Here is a 17,087-nt window from a genome sequence, read left to right as displayed (position 1 = left end):
TTATGATGAGAACTGTTCTGGCGCGGGACCAAGCAGAGACCCTCTCAAGTCCTGCAGGTGCTGGGCACCTCCTCTCTCCCGGGGCAGCCAACAGCAACTCGGTCTTAGAGCAGGAACCACCAGCAACGAGAACGAGACGCCCAGACCTAGAGGTTTAGAAGAGAATGGCTAACACCCACCCAGAGGTTTAGGAGAGAAGCACAGGCCCCAGTCCAGAGGCTGGGAAGAAAACGACAAGCCCACAGCAGAGAAATCTGATGGGAAGGGACATCCATGAAAGAGTCCAGGAACAGGAAGACTAGGCCCTTCCAGTCCATTTCACTGTTCTACATCTACATCAGTTACTGCAGTGATCCAATCCAAGCCCTGAAACAACATGGACTAGAACGTGGCCCCAGGCAGTGCCCTTTCAAACTGCTCCAGCCCAGGATTTCTGCACAACTAGCTCATTTCAGTGATCGATAATCTAGCTGGATAATTAGAAAGCATGTATTTGACTCCCTGTACCCCAGGGCATCCCAGTCCGGGCTGTCACACTCAAGTCCCACAAGGCCGCAGTGCTTTCCAGGTCCTGCTGGACTCTGAGCCAAGAATTTAACGGACCTACCTGCCCTCCGAGACCCCCGACTGTCAATCACTCCTGGTTCTGTTGTTCCACTCCTCTTCACAGGCAGGGCTGCAAGAGCTTTTAAACCTGGCAAATGCACCGAGAACATGCTGAACTTGTGCTGGCAAGAGCACATGAGGGAAACTTTGTGTCACCACTCCTGTCTCACAGGTCAGAGGTCACCCTGCTGCACATCAAGCACGACAGGCAGGCAGTTGGGTTTAAATTTACAATTTATTAAATCTGTCAATGAAAAACACAGACAAGAAGAGACGCGTTTCTGTCGATGTCAGGAAGAACAGTCGGCATGGCTGAGAGAGTGAGATCGGGAGAGTTCGGTGCAAAAACATCGTCATCGTCACAATTGTATTATTATTATTATTATTATTAATATTATTATTATTATTATTATTATTATTGCAAAAAGGTTTGATCGTTGCTCCCCATCCAACACGTCCCAAAGAGCAGCACTGTTCATGTAAGGGGGGGCTGAGGTGTCATCACAGTAAAAAAAAATGATCATTGGACTCCCGAAAGAAAAAAACATCCAACAGACAAAACACAAGCACCTCAACACGGACGAGATTCGGTCACTGTCACAACACCGGCTTTTTTTTTTTAAAATGTATTTCATTTGTTTTATTTTTAAAAATATTTCACCATCTACTAGATTTATTTATTGCGAAAATAGGCAACTGGACTAATCGTGATGAGTGAAGGTGTAGAGGAAGTCTGTTGGCAATGAGAGCTGCAGTGCAGTCAGCCCGCCAGCAGGGGGCACCCCCCCTCTTTCTGTGCGATTGCAGCGCCGTGCTTCCTCACGGCACGCGGGCGTCTCCATGGCGATCTCGCGCTGAACCAAAGCCGGCTCCTCGCGGGGAGCGAGGGCAACCTGTTCGCTACAGTCCGTCCTCCGTCTGATCAGTGTCTCAGTTCATCTCCATATTATGTACAAAGTTAATCCCTGAACAAATTTACAAAGACAAGTGCAACCTCCTTTTAGAAAAAAAAACCAGACGACCTGCGAAGGGAGCTGGGCCAGAACTGCGAAGGGCCGGGCCAGGGAGGGGGGTCAATCCGAACCGAAAACAGGGTTTGATCTTTCTAGGGATTCGAGCAAGAGGGCAGGAGCGACACTCTGGGAGCTGGAATGTACAGGCGTACCGTCTACAGTAAGGGCTGGGGAGAAGGGGACAGGGGCTCCTCCATTTTCACACACGGCACCCAGGACTGTGTAGATGCTTCTCACAAAAACAGAATAATAAACACCCCTGTCAGCACCCGTCCCACGATCGGCACAAGCACTCTCTGGCTCCTGCTTTGAAGGTGCAACAGCGACAAAAACACTCAGGATAGCAGCTTGCACACGGCCCACGGCCATCGGACCCTGCCCCCACCTGCCCCATGAGTGGGGCCAGGCCAGCCGGGCGGGAAGGACCGCCGTCCACAGTGCGCCCTCCTCCTCCGCTCTGGCCTGGAATGTGCCGTCTGTCTGCGGCGCGCAGCACACACCGCGGCCAGCAGAGGGCGCAGTGTAAACAGCTGGCCGTGACAGCGAGCTGGGCAGGGGTTTGCCGAGCAGCAGGAGACAGGGGGCCACTCGCAGACAGAGGCTGTGAAAGAGAGGGAGCGGAGCACGCGACTGTTGCGCGGAGAAGACCGGAGGCGAAGGCTGTTTTCTCTCCCAGATCTTCCCACTCCGTTCTCGCTGTGTCTGGCTGTGTGAGCGGTCAAGCCCCTGGGACCTGTCCCTGGCTCTGTGCTGTGTGACTGGACCTGCCACTGAACACTGCACCTGCTCCCCCGCTCTCTGCACACTTGTCCCCCTCTCACCCCTCAGTCCCCCCCCAGAACGCTCTCGCCTCACGACCCCACGGCCAGAGAGCTGTAGGCACCCGTGTGGACCAGTGTGGCAGTGCACCTCTGGGACTCTAGAGTCGCCCCCGCTGCTGCTGGACAGGCGGCGAGAGCCGGGGAGACCAGAGCGCAGTCCAGCGGCCCTCTCGGCCCAGCGCAGCATCAGCTGGGACCGAACGGGACCGAACGGGACCGGCTCTCCTGAGCCGCACTGTAGGTAAGCGCTGGCTGGCTCCGGCCGACCCGCGGGACGTCCCCCTGCCCCCTGAAAGAGTGCTCCTGCCCCTGGGGCCTGCTCTGGGTTCCCACACGCCCCAGGCACACCTGTCCCAGGGCCAGGGACACAGACCCCTGTGTGGCTAAACAGGCCTCCTCTTACAGCGGCTGGGGCTCCGCCTCTGTGCCACCATGAACTCCTGCCCCTGCTCCTGCTCTGCCCCTGACCCTACCCCGACCCCTGCTCGTGCCCTGCTCCTACCCCTACCCGTGCTCGTCCCACTGCCCCTGCCCCTGCTCCTGCCCCTGCCCCTGCCCCTGCGGCCGCAGCGAGGCCGGCACAGGGGGAGACCCGGGAACACCAGCCCCCTGCAGCCCTTCTAGCTCCCTTGGCCGCGCTGCACACTCAGGGGAAAGAGGGGGGTTGGGGCAGGGGAGGAGCACGAGGGGAGGGGCGTGTCCCCCCCCCCCCCCCACTCCTCTCTCATTCAAAGTGCAGGGGTGGTTTCCAAGGCGACACAGACAGGGCCGAGAGGGAGAGACACTGCGCCTCCCGCTGCACGTCTGCTGGTGAGCCCGGGGGCACGAGTGTGATGCAGAGTAGGAATGAGCGTCCCGCAGCCCCCCCACCCCTCTCCCTGCCCCCTCCCTCACTGTCTACGCGAGGCAGTTCCAGAGGCTGCCAGAGGGGGCGCCGCTAGGAAGTGAGCCAGGGGTGGCTGAGGCATTCCCGTGCGGAGGCCCTCTTCTCCGGCACCATCTCTAGCATGGGCAACAGGAAGTGGGTAAAGTGGGCGGCGTCCTCCGGCGGCCAACCGTACTTCTCGACGAGGACGTCAAACAGAGACCAGGGCTTGAGTTTGGTGATGTGCCGCAGCTCACCTGCAGGGGGAGACGGAGAACCATGGCTGAGAGAGAGAGAGAGAGAGAGGAGGAGGAGGCTGGGGGAGAAACGGAAGGAGATGCACTGAGAGGCAAGAGAGGCAGCGCTGGAAGAAAAGGCAGAGAACTCAACAACACAGACAACACCGCAAGATGGAGATCGGAAAAGAGACGCAAGAAATATCAGACAACAAACAACAGCAGACACACGCCCAGCAGAGAAACAGTGAGCACGGGAGAGTCAAGACACGGGCTGGAGCCGGAGTGAGGCGCACTCGATCAAGCACACACAGACAGAGACAAACGGCTGAGCTGCCGGAGACTGACAGACAAGGAGGCTGGGGTCAGCACCAGCACGACGGCCTGACGGGGACGGGCGGACAGGACTGTGGACCCTGTCACCTAGTCGCTGTGTTAGGGCTCCTCACTCGCTGCAATCGGTGCTAATGAAGAAGTTCCAGGGTATTAACGTCTGCATGGCCACTACGTCTGGAGGGGGGCCAGGCTGAAAGAGCACCCCGGCGTGTTGCCAGTCACTGCAGTGTCCGTAGAGCAACTGCCTCCTCACTATCTGTGTGTAAGGCTCCTTTATAGTGCGTGCTGTGTACACTGTGTGAATCAAGGCTCTTTCGCACTGAAATTAATTACCTTGATTATTCTATTCTAAATACAAATTCTATTAAAAAAAAGGTGCATATCCAGGCAGAGGGGCGTCTCAGACTTGGAACATCTCCGTTTCATTTTATTTGGGATCTAAACATAGAACTGTGGTTTTAACGAGACCTGGTTTGGAGGTCGAGGACGCGGAGCCTTACTTTAGCGAACGTACAGACAGCCGTGTTTCCCTGCTGCGAACAGTCCCAGTGTGTGTCACTGGCGAGCGCACTAGGGTCCGCCAGATCGCGGCTGTGCTCGCGGCTCGGGGCTGTGGTGTGCGGGGAGAGGAGGGGCGCTGCACAGCAGGGCGGGGAGAGAGTGGGATCGAGGGGTGCCCCTCGTCAGTGGGGGACCCGTCCCCGGGCCCCTCGTGTCTCAGACCCCCGCGGGGGGCCGTTACCTTTCTTGGTGAAGAAGTCCCGGCTGTACCTCCCCGCCGTGGCCAGCTTGCGCGGCATCTTGCCCAGGAGCTCAATGATGAGGGCGATGTGATCTGCACACCGACCGACACGCCCCCGACAACCACACACAGCACAATACGAGACAGAACAGGTACACGGGTCAGTGCGGCGCGCGGCCGACGGGCACACGGCCAGGGGACACAGCGGACAGACTGACTCGCCTCCCCCCAGGCCCGGGCGCTGAGCACCGGCTCCTCTCGTCACGCCTGGGCCTGGCGCTGTGCAGCACTGTGTGCACTGACCAAGAGGGCTCGTACTGCCCCAGACGGGCTGCACCGGGCAATTTAATTAGTAGTGACTTGTCGACATAAGCAGCACCGATAAACAGGGCAATTTTTATAAAACAATCTTAGATCATGCTAATCTGATGACTTCTGCATGTTCCAGTCTCCAATCAATATTCCCACCTACAGCAGGCCTGCTGTGTCACAGTGTTTCTGCCCACAGTGTCTGCAGCAATGGGCGCGGTGCCCAGTGGGAAGGTGACTACACTTTCAAGGGGCATGCTGCTCGACAGCCCTTAAGTTTCCCCCTCCTCCCGTCAGTCTGTCCCAGTGTCTTCCGGCTGTCTGTCCCTCAGCGTCCAGGGCACATTTTCAGCTCTACCTCTGCGGTTGAAGAATTCCCGGGAATACTTTCCGGAGAGGGCAAAGTGTCGCGGGATGCAGCCCAGCAGCTCAATGATGTGGGCTATGTGGTCTAGAGAGAAGAAGAGGAGAGAGAGAGAGAGGGCGAGGAGGAGGAGTAGGGAGAAAGATGGGAGACAGGCAGAAGAAGCGAGGAAAGTCAGAGAGGAGGAAGAGAAGGAGAAAGTGGAGCGTTAGTGACCCGGCACCAGAGGGGGTGAGTGAGAGGTGGGGTACAGAGGAAGAGGGGGCGCTGTCTGGAGATGAGGAACACAATGGCAAGAGAGGGATCTGACTGGGACCTTTCAATGGGTGAATGTATTGATCTCTCTCATGATTACCCATGTTTCCAGATGGACTGTAAAGTAGCTCAAAAATACTGGGACAGCTAAGTGAAAACTTGTTTTTGCTTTATAGTCAAGCAATTTGTAATCATTAGATCAACCTCAATGATAATTACCTAAGATTTTATATGCAGGTAATTCCACACATACATTTGAAATCTATTCATAAAAACACATACTTTGTAAAACGTATGCCTGGAATTACCCAAAATAAAACAGATATTATGCTTGTAATTATGATTATGATAAAGTCCCAGTACTTCAAGGGAATTGTGTAACAGTCTTTGCTGGATTGTAGCCTTGCTAGTATCAGCACACGGTAAATCCATATTTAATCCAGGCTATAACCTGGGTCTCCAAATCCTGTTTCTCTGACACTCTTGTGTCTTCCAGGTTTTTACTACAGAGCTTCATTTGACGCCTTGACGGGACTTTCTCAATATCTGTGTTTCCAGCTCTTTACAGCATTGTTTTCAGGGTGAAGTGGTGTAGGCGTGTCCTTGGAGCGTCCACCACACCAGAGGAAAGACCTCTCTCAGCGCGAACACTGCTCGCGGGGGTCAGCGCTTTGCAGGAAGCCAAGCATGACCAGATGACCTGCACACTACCTGACCGACGGCCACATGTCACGATCTGACTTGGATTCCCCCTGTGAGGCTCCACCTGCACTTTCACAGGAGCCTCCCTGGCTGTGCCACTTAAATACAAGGAGCTCCTGACCAGTGCTCCGGCCTGCACTATGTGTCTTGTTGGTCTAGCCTAAGCACTGATACAGATCTGCTGACCAGCACTGCATGCTAGCGTTTTCTAATAAGGGAGCAAACGTTTTCAGTGCTGTCTTGCTGAAGACCATTTCTGTGACACTGTGAACTGGATTTCCACAGGAGGTCTGTATCTGGAATGCGTGGCTGCCCCGGCTCTGTGCCGTACGCATGGTGTGGTGTGTGTAAGACCTCAAGCCCCCAGTCCACCACTGGAGAGGAGTGAGAGGACTCCCTGGGCACTCTGGGAACCTGGGGAGAACTGGGGGAGGGGAAGAGAGGAGATGGGGTGAGAGGAGGAGAGACGTAAAAATGGGAAAGTCTGATGGCAACACTGGGAGTGTGAGATCTGGAGAGGGCTAACAAGATGAGTGGAGGAGAGGGAGAGGAGAAGGAGGGCGACTGACCGATGTGCAAGTCTAACTGGGTAAATATTTTGCTTTGGCAAGCACTGTAGCTCTGTGACTCATCAGTCATGCCATGCAGCTATTGGAGCTGGAATTGGAGAGGATGAGAGGTGGTGGTGTACGTCTCTGATCAGTGAGGAGAGGCACGGTTCCCAGCACAGAGGAGACTCGGGGAGGTGTGCGAATGCACCAGCTGAAGACCTTCTGATGCAGTTATGAAAATACTGTATACAGTTAAAAAGCATGGCTGTGACATCAGCTGAAAGGGCGTTCCACGCTAAAATCCCAGACTTTAGCAGTAAGCTGTCGCAGTGTCCCGGGACACAGCGGTCGAGTCTGGGAGCTGTGCCTGGACAGAACTGACTGCTCACTTCTCTCTGGACATATCCTAAAAGACCTACTGTATGTACCTATGATCCTATGTAATAGGACAGCAGCATACACTCTCTCTGCTGCTCTTCGACTCGGCGATAGGGGGCGCTCTTACCCTCGTCCCGGGAGTAGTCCTCTCCGGAGTGCGGCTCGAAGAGATAGTCCCCTGTGGCCAGCTCGAACGCCTGCGCGGCCGGGGAAGACCAGCGGGCGGATGGAGAAGGAAATTGGGAGAGGGCAGGAGGGAAAAAGGGAGCAAACAAGGATGTTGGGAGAGAGGGATAGTGAGGGAGGAGGGAAAAAGAAGAACACAGATAGAGAAAAAGAGGGAACGATCAGCATTTTACTGCAGTTACTGGGTAAAAAAAGAATATTGGTGTACCTTTACTGAGAACACAACAGGCATGAATCCACACTGCACCGACACATTACAACAGGGTCTCCAGTTAGTCTTACAGCTCACTTGATCCTCAAGATTTTAAGTTACTGATCAATCAAGGAAGTTTTCTGTTCAAGTAAGAGAACTCTGGTCATCAAGGGTGGAAGAGTATGTGGATCCTTTAGTCCTAAATGATCTCTAAATTACTCAATCTGACAAATTACCCTCTCCAGGAGGATGTTTTCTGTTCGAGACCATTTGACTGACTGGACCAGGGTTGGAGAGCTCTGGGCTGTCTGGACTGGGTCTCTTCAGAACAAGGGCCGGAGAGCCCTGGATTGACTGGACTGGGTCTCTCCAGGACCAGGGTTGGAGAGCTCTGGGCTGTCTGGACCGAGTCTCTCCAGGAACAGGGCCAGGACCAGGGTTGGAGAGCTCTGGGCTGTCTGGACCGGGTCTCTCCAGGACCAGGGCCAGGACCAGGTTGGAGAGCTCTGGGCTGTCTGGACCGGGTCTCTCCAGGACCAGGGCCAGGACCAGGTTGGAGAGCTCTGGGCTGTCTGGACCGAGTCTCTCCAGGAACAGGGCCAGGACCAGGGTTGGAGAGCTCTGGGCTGTCTGGACCGGGTCTCTCCAGGAACAGGGCCAGGACCAGGGTTGGAGAGCTCTGGGCTGTCTGGACCGGGTCTCTCCAGGACCAGGGCCAGGACCAGGGTTGGAGAGCTCTGGGCTGATTGGACCAGGTCCCTCCAGAACAAGCCCTGGAGAGCCCTGGATTGACTGGACTGGGTCTCTCCAGGACCAGGGTTGGAGAGCTCTGGGCTGTCTGGACCGAGTCTCTCCAGGACCAGGGCCAGGACCAGGGTTGGAGAGCTCTGGGCTGTCTGGACTGGGTCTCTAAAGAACAAGGGCCGGAGAGCCCTGGATTGACTGGACTGGGTCTCTCCAGGACCAGGGCTGGAGAGCTCTGGGCTGTCTGGACCGAGTCTCTCCAGGAACAGGGCCAGGACCAGGGTTGGAGAGCTCTGGGCTGTCTGGACTGGGTCTCTTCAGAACAAGGGCCGGAGAGCCCTGGATTGACTGGACTGGCTCTCTCCAGGACCAGGGCTGGAGAGCTCTGGGCTGTCTGGACCGAGTCTCTCCAGGACCAGGGCCAGGACCAGGGTTGGAGAGCTCTGGGCTGTCTGGACCGGGTCTCTCCAGGACCAGGGCCAGGACCAGGGTTGGAGAGCTCTGGGCTGATTGGACCGAGTCTCTCCAGGACCAGGGCCAGGACCAGGGTTGGAGAGCTCTGGGCTGTCTGGACCGGGTCTCTCCAGGACCAGGGCCAGGACCAGGGTTGGAGAGCTCTGGGCTGATTGGACCAGGTCCCTCCAGAACAAGCCCTGGAGAGCCCTGGATTGACTGGACCGGGTCTCTCCAGGAGCAGAGATGGGACAGCCCTGACTCAGAAGATTAATGATTGATTTACCATGCAAGCAGTGCTCCAGATGTCAGCAGGAGTGCTGTACCCCGCCCCAATCAGAACCTCGATGGAGCGGTACTGCCGTGTTTGGATATCCTCGGTGAAATGCTTGTGCTGAGAGAAGAAGCAGGAGGAAGGAGGAGGGAGAGGGAGAAATGGGAGAGTAGGAGACAGTGAATGACTGACTGAAATCAGACAGTTCCAGTGCCACAGACTTCAAGCACACTAATGACCCCCAACCCCCTTCTCCCTCATCTCCCACTGACCCTCTTTATCCTGCTCTCCTCTTTCACCCTTTTTACATTCAAATTCAAAGAGCTTTAGGGGCATGACCAATTAGAGAAGTACAGAAGTAACAATTAGCAAGACATTCACAGCAATACATTTTCATTGTTTGTCTAATACTAACCCTGGTTGTAAATTCTGTATTTCGTAAAGTGTAACAGAAAGTACATGTCTGTTTCTGCTTCTCCCTGCAGGCAGTGGGAGCACAGGCTGTCCTCTTTTGGCAGCCAGGTCTGCCTGTGTCCAGTTTCTATGGCCAGGCTGTGGTCACTGAGCCTGTACTCTCTGGACAGCCAGGTCTGCCTGTGTCCAGTTTCTATGGCCAGGCTGTGGTCACTGAGCCTGTCCTCTTTTGGCAGCCAGGTCTGCCTGTGTCCAGTTTCTATGGCCAGGCTGTGGTCACTGAGTCTGTCCTCTCTGGGTATCCAGGTCTGCCTGTGTCCAGATACTATGTGCAAACTGTGGTCACTGAGCCTGTCCACTCTGGGCAGTCAGGTCTGCCTGTGTCCAGTTTCTATGGCCAGGCTGTGGTCACTGAGCCTGTACTCTCTGGACAGCCAGGTCTGCCTGTGTCCAGTTTCTATGGCCAGGCTGTGGTCACTGAGCCTGTCCTCTCTGGACAGCCAGGTCTGTCTGTGTCCAGTTTCTATGGCCAGGCTGTGGTCACTGAGTCTGTCCTCTCTGGGTATCCAGGTCTGCCTGTGTCCAGATACTATGTGCAAACTGTGGTCACTGAGCCTGTCCACTCTGGGCAGTCAGGTCTGCCTGTGTCCAGTTTCTATGGCCAGGCTGTAGTCACTGAGCCTGTACTCTCTGGACAGCCAGGTCTGCCTGTGTCCAGTTTCTATGGCCAGGCTGTGGTCACTGAGCCTGTCCTCTCTGGACAGCCAGGTCTGTCTGTGTCCAGTTTCTATGGCCAGGCTGTGGTCACTGAGCCTGTCCCCTCCGGGCAGCCAGGTCTGTGTCCAGTTTCTAGGCCAGGCTGTGGTCACTGAGCCTGTACTTTATCAGGGCTGTTCTCTGACTCACCACCCAGCAGGCGTTGCCCAAGTCAGCGATTTTCACTCTCAAGGTGTCAGCGTTTCGTGGGTCTAGTGGGTTCACCAGGAGGTCAGCAGCACGCATTTTACCTGTGGGGGGGCACCACATCAGTCAGCTCCACAGATCAAAAACATTCACACTTTTTATTCAATCACACCCAGTGGGAGATTGTCAGCACATGCTGCTGAGGCAAAGGGAGGCTTCTGTTCTCTCCAATAGGACATAGTGACCACGTGCTCCACAGATCTCTTCTCTTTCTAGTGTTGATACATTCATCATACCAACTCTTGAGATGAAGTTAGCCCAGGTCTTCTATGATCTCTCCTTTCCTTTCCAGGTGAGACCAGATTTTACATTTCATCCTGCCTCTCATCACAGAAACAACAGCTTCCTGTATCCTATACGGTTATTAAAACCGTGTCATCAAGATAATGCAAGTTATTCACATTGTGTCTGCTGAAGATCAGCCTTTGTAAATCCTTCGTCTGCAGCAGTATGTTCTCATGGTGCATCTTAAAAACACCTCAGGTGAAAAGACACAGCCTTGCCTCAAGCCTTTAATTGGTTTCTATATTCTATATTCACTGCAAGCAAGTTCCCAACGGAGATTACTTAATATTTCTAAGTCTTTGCCGATCGATCTCCAGTTTTTTCAACATGTTCATTAGCGTCCGATGTCTGACACCATCACAGACTTTGGTCTCCTCTGCAAAGCGCGAGATGCGTTTCTTTTCTCACGTCCACCGCCTTAAACATTCGACAGCCGTTTGCTCCATCTCCACCTTCAACAGCGCACCCTCCTCTGGCCCTTTCCTTCTGTTGACGCGTGTCGGCACTTCCGACTCAGAACATAACATAACATCACTTTATTGGCCCTATACAGTTTCTTGCAGTAGGAATTTGTCTTTTCGCATACCCCAGCTTGCTCTCCATGAGACACACAGACAGGGAGAGAAGCTGGGGGTCAGAGCGCAGGGTCAGCCATTTATACAGCACCCCTGAAGTAGGGGTCAAGGGCCTTGCTTAGGGGCCCAACGGAGTAGGATTCCTCTGCTGTAGGATTTGAACCGGCAACCTTCCAGCCCCAGGCGCAGATCCTGAGCCACAGAGCCACCGCTCCGCCCCTTAGAATTTTATCATTATAATTTTACAATCCACTTTCCTGCGAAACAAGTCCTCTGACTGCCTTCGACACAACCTTCCTCCTGTTCTCAGTCCATGACTACACCATCACGCTTAGCTTTTATACATCGATCAGCAGTGCGCCCTCCTTCACCTGCGATGTCTGTGATATCGTTGTTCTTACAATAGCTGTCCCTTTCCTGCTTGCACTTTGTTCAGGTTCTCATACTCTCCTGTACTTCGACTTGTCGTCTTCCCTCTTTCTTCGAGGGTTCCCTCACTCGTCCATTTCTGCTTCTTCCAGTTATATTTGCCGGAATAACCTCCTGTTTTTTTTCCCCACCCAGTGCATCTTTGAATATCTGACAATCTCCCGAGTCCTTGAGAACGGTTTTTGCCTGACACTACGCAGCTTTCCCTGAACAGACTAAATTAGATCCAATGACAATAATAATCATAATAACCAGAACCCAAGGTGAACACGAAGCTGGATTGATCTTCCTCGCCCCCGTCAGTGCAGGAGCGGCCCCTTCATCGTTCGTCTGCGAGAGGCAGTTTATTGTCACGCCTAGGATGCAGGCTGCCAATAGCGACTGCGGCGTACGTCCCTGCAGCATGTAGCTCCAGAACATCAGCCTTACAGTGTCAGGCCGGTGCTCAGTGCGCAGAGCAGGGGCCTGGACCGCACTGTAACCATCAGCATGCTCACTGACAGAGAGGTCTCTGATGTATGATGTAATCAGGGGTTCGGCAGGGAACACAAGATACCGTGGGGGTTTAACGGGGATTTGGGTGGGTGAGGGAAGAAGGGCTGCAGGTATCACTAAGGTCAACAATCATCCTGTTTTCTCATCTGTCTTCCCCCTTCCCTCTAGTAAACGTTATAGGAGCATAAAGGCACATACGTCCAGATTCAGACTTACAGTTTCTTCCCACAAGCTGTCAGGTTACTGAACTCTAGCCCTGCCACTGGCCCACACTGACGGCTTTTTTTGTCTTTTTCTAAGACGTATATGACTTCACTTGCTGTTGCTGCTGCTGTTCTGCCTTTATGTTTTTGCCGTTTCCTTAATGTCTTCTTTGTATTGGAGCACACATGCAAATACGCATTTCATTGCACTTGTGCATGCAGTGTGACAATAAACTGAACTGAACTGAGATCCACACACCCTGCTTTCAGTTTGACCCTGGTCTCTAAGACGAGCGACTCGCGACGAGCGACGAGCGAGCGTCTGAGCTCAACGAGGACCCAGCCCGCTGGGAAGGCAGGACTGACCTTTGGGCTGCTCCCCCGTGCTGGACGAGGACACGGTGCGGCTGCGGTCCAGAGGAGGGCTGCCATGCAGCAGGGAGGCTGCGGGGGACCCCTGGGTGGGGTCCAGGGGAAGCTCGGGGAAGCGGGGAGTGGTGCCACGGTGGCGCCCCCCATTGGCCACGACGGGGACTTCGCCGTTGAAGAGTTCATAGGAGCTGCTGTAGGAGCCGCCGCCATCTGTGCTGCTGAGCTCGGGCTCCGCTGTGGGACACAGCAGCCCCCTCCCGCCCTCCTCCCCCACACACAGGGGGCTGCCCCCCAGCAGCACGTGACCATTCGTTTTGGGGGTGTCTGCGTGTCCAGGTACCAGAGAGTCCCCACACCCTCCCTCGCCCTCCTCCTCCTCCTCCTCCTCCTCGTCCTCGTCCTCATCTTCCTCATCTTCCTCCTCTTCCTCTTCTCTCTCATTCCTGGTTTCTGCCTCTGCCTCCTTCTCCGTTCCCGTTTCTCTTCCTCCGGACGTGGGCTCTAGGTCCTTCTCTGTCTCCCTTTCGGGGGCTGGTCCTTCCTCCTCCTCCTCTTCCTCCTCCTCCTCCTCTTCCTCCTCCGCCTCCTGCACCTCTCCTCTCCCCACCTCCCTCTCCGCCGCCGGCCCTTCTTCCTGCTCCCTCTCTGTGCTGGGGGCCACCTCCTGCCACTGCTGCTGCAGCTGCTCCAGGCCCGCGTCTGCAGAGGCCGGGGGAAAGCCAGAGAAGCAGGTTCAGTGTTTGCAGTCACACTGTACAGAAAAGGCAGGAGATTGACATTTCTTTGCCATGCACTGCACTGTAATCTCATTAACTGCAGTGCCCTGGAGTGTGATGTCAGAAACGGTCATGCAAATTTACTTGAGCATGGATGGTGTACTATTTGAGAGTGTCTTGTGCACTGGATTGTGCTCTGTTGTTCTGTGCTGTGCACTGAAATGCATTACATCGTACTCTTGTGGAAAGAAACCACATTGCGCTCGAGACAGCTGCATTATAACGTAACTTCGTTCGACTTGTTTGATTCAACCAGATGAGTCAATTGAGAAGAACTTTTTACAGCCGATCATTTACTGCAGCCATCAGGGGTACAGCGCCTGGCTCAAGGGGACAACGCCCCAGATCTGGTCCCGGGGGTCTCCAGGCCCGAGCTCAGCGCTCCCACTCTCTGACTGTACTGCACGTCCTGTAGCGCAGACATAGCACTGCGTCAGCAGCAAAGGAGTGGGTTCGTTCCGTGTGGGAAGATAAGAAAAGAAACGCTGGTGGAGTCTTTTGAAGGAGCCGGGACTGAGCGTTTCTTTTCCGCGCCTCTCAGCACAGAACCAACCTTCACTCCTTCCTGCGCTGTGGCCTGTCCGCTACACTACGCCACACAGCACAGCGTCCGCCCTGGGGACTGACCGGCGTGGTTGATGAGCCGGCACTCCCCCTCCTCCTCCTCCTCCCCCTCCTCGCTGTCCGCGCCGCACTCCTCCTCCTCCGGGGCCGGGGACGGCGAGGGCGGGAGGCCCCGGGGGCCCGGCGGGGCCTCCGAGTCGCCCCCTCCGCCCTGCCTGCCGGCCCGCTGCTCCTCGGCCTCGCGCTCCAGGGCCTCGATCTCCAGCATGCGGCGCTCCAGCAGCTCCGCCTGCCGTTTCTGCTTCTTCTTCAGCTTCTTCTTCTTGTTCTTGGAGATCTTGCCCACCTGAGGGGGGAGGAAGGGAGAGTGAGGGGAGAGACGGGGGAGGGGGGGCGGCGCTTTGGCCTGGGGGAACGACGCGCCTTTCGCAATCCTGCAGATCTGTGTCACCCCAGCCTGCCAGTCCTCTGCCGTCTCCGGTATTTCTGTACAAAGAAATACCTGCTGCTCCCAGTTTGACATCCTGGCCCTCAAAGTTACCACTGGTGTCCACTGGCGGGTGTGTCACTGTTCCTCCTGAAGAAACCCGCTTTGGTGACTCTGTCAGTGCATTTGAGGAAGGGGAACCAAGCATCAGGCCCCTCATTCTCTGCTCTGGTCAAGACTAAGAAGGTTCAGTTCCTTCAGACTGGCCACGGGCTCCCAGGCCTGGCCCTGCTGGTTTTCACTCTCCCCCCCCCCTTCATGAGAGAACTCAAGCCTTACTCCATCTTAGAAGCCGCTTCAGTTGAATATTTGCATTTTGTTTCTAGTCACCAGTCTGGGAATTCATTTCACTTACAAAACACGACGGTTGAAGCTCCAGCTTGCTTGAGAGCTGGGAACAAACAGCTGAAATTAATCTTATTATGAGGTCAATGAAGGGTCTGATTGTCATACGGTGAGTTTGGCATGTTAGCATGCCCAGAGGGGTTGGGCAGCCAGTTGGCCTTGGACCCCTAGAGGGTTTTTTCTCCTTACAGAGGAGTTTTTGGTTCCTCTCCTCCATTGTCTGCTGGTCTTTTCTATTCTGTATTCACAACATGGATGGTCACTCGCTTCGTTAAGGGCCTTGGGGGCAACCTTGCTGTGAAAGGCGCCATATAAAAATAAACTGAATTGAACAAAAATCAACAGGTGTGTGGATCAGCAGGACCAGGAGTGGGAACCACATCCCCAAGCAGGGGACGGTATCTAGTAATCTGGTTTTTCTTCTCTGGTCTGATTCCAGAGCAGCAATATCTTTTCTATAACATGAAGACCGAAATTGTACACAGTATTGTAAATGAGTCCTTACCAGTGTTATGTAAGATACACGAATTTAATCTAACATACCTTTTTTTTTAATTCCACACTTTTAACCAACTATTCTAACGTTTTGTTTATCTTTCTGATTGGTTTGCCACACTGTCTAGAACATATAAATGATGTGTCAACAGAAACGCCTCGGACTTTTTCACAGGTACCTTCTTCCAGCTAGGTTTCACCATCCTGAGGTGATAGTTTTGTAACATTAATGACTGTCGATCCTCACAGCTGTGGTGTAAATACAATGCCAATACTCTAACTCGAGAGTTTTGGGGAACACGCACCCCTTGTTACGGTACCAGCAGAGGAACGTGAAGCGGACCTCCGCCTGTCCTGTCGCGCGTCTAGCAGGCGGCTCTGCTCTGTTCTGGCTCAGGGCTGTGTGTGTGTATGTGTGTGTACCTCTGGGGGGCACTGGTAGCCCAGCAGCGTTCTGGTGGAATAAGCGTGGATCTGGGGGGGCCAGACAGCCCCCGAATTCACCTGTCCTCGTTCACATGGGGAGCGGTATGTGAAAACCGCTGTTTTCGTTGCTGGGGGCGCTCCTGCGTGTCTCCAGGATGGTTTTACAGAGTTCGAGATGAAAAGGCTCCACTGGGCTATCCTCCCCTGTGTTCAAAGCTGTCTCTGAATACCCCTCATATTTTACTGCCACAGGGAAAGATTGGCTGATAAAGACTGGTTCACTAGAAGGACAATACCATTTAACAGTGTGTATCTGTGTTACCTTGAAGCCCCACTGTGTTAGTTCCACTTAATGTACGCACAATATCTTTGCCACAGAGTGATTCAACTCTCCCCTTCCTCACTCCAGGTATCTCACCCATGTGTCTCTCACTCCAGTGTGTGCGTCTGAGAGCTTACTCACCGGTTTGAGCTGGGGTGCGGTGCTAACTGTCGGAGAGTGAGAAAGAGAGAGGGAGCAGAGTTAGGGAGGGGAGAATATCAAGACGTCATCTTTACAGTGAGCCACATCCTTTTACAACACCTGTCGAAGCATCACAGAGCCCTATAACCTGAGCCTGGATCACCTGAGCGCAAATCCAGGGTTCGGAGTACAGCTGCTGGGAAAATCAACCACTACACTTTCTGAGGGTGATCAGGGGTTAGGGGTAACACCAGACCATCCTGCAGGAACAGAGCACTGGTCTCTCTGGGGAGAGCTGTACTATACAGCAGAAGTATTCAACCTCAGTATTTATTCTGAAATCAGGTGTACTGCTTCTTTTATCACACATGCTCAGAGGCTGCTCGGCAAACTGTTTGACTTACCAAAGCAATTTGTTTTTTGTGTCATTTTGATTTCCCAAGGGGTGATTATGCAAAATATATATATATATATTAGGTTTTTTGTTTTTAACCTTTTTCATCCATAAAAGTATACAGTATGAACCATCACGTTTGGATTACCGCGGCTATATCAATTGCAACTCACTGCAAGGGGATACTACCACCATAAAAAGCTAACAAGCCCCAGGTTCCACTCAAACCACATATGCAGCAGCAGCTGTCGGTGTCCTGGACAAGGCCCTAGCGAAGTACTGTTACCTCTCGCTAGCCACTCCATTTACACAGCAGAACCGCGTTACAGATGCTGCATCAAATACAGTACATCCCAAAGAACACACACTGCAG

General features: G+C 54.1%; 1 protein-coding gene across 7 annotated transcripts in view; it reads right to left on the bottom strand.

The window, feature by feature from the left end:
* Positions 1 to 822: 822 nt before the first annotated feature.
* The window catches only part of srpk2 (SRSF protein kinase 2), a 79,126-nt gene continuing 62,861 nt past the window's right edge, over positions 823 to 17,087 (bottom strand). For 3 of the 7 annotated variants that reach the window (XM_088923490.1, XM_088923485.1, XM_088923491.1), the window contains 8 exons: positions 16,321 to 16,346; positions 14,168 to 14,450; positions 12,759 to 13,463; positions 10,349 to 10,449; positions 9,041 to 9,148; positions 7,306 to 7,375; positions 5,287 to 5,379; positions 823 to 3,562 (listed from right to left, as the gene is read on the bottom strand). In XM_088923490.1, coding sequence (XP_088779616.1) covers positions 3,378 to 3,562; positions 5,287 to 5,379; positions 7,306 to 7,375; positions 9,041 to 9,148; positions 10,349 to 10,449; positions 12,759 to 13,463; positions 14,168 to 14,450; positions 16,321 to 16,346 — 1,571 coding nt within the window. In that variant the 3' untranslated portion in view covers positions 823 to 3,377. The other 4 variants (XM_088923492.1, XM_088923486.1, XM_088923489.1 and 1 more) reach the window with 4 other exon arrangements.

This window comes from Atractosteus spatula, chromosome 8, assembly GCF_055471065.1.
Source record: "Atractosteus spatula isolate fAtrSpa1 chromosome 8, fAtrSpa1.hap1, whole genome shotgun sequence".
Lineage (NCBI taxonomy): Eukaryota > Metazoa > Chordata > Actinopteri > Semionotiformes > Lepisosteidae > Atractosteus > Atractosteus spatula.
Note: the sequence above shows the minus strand (reverse complement) of the source record. Positions and strands in the feature narration are given on the sequence as shown.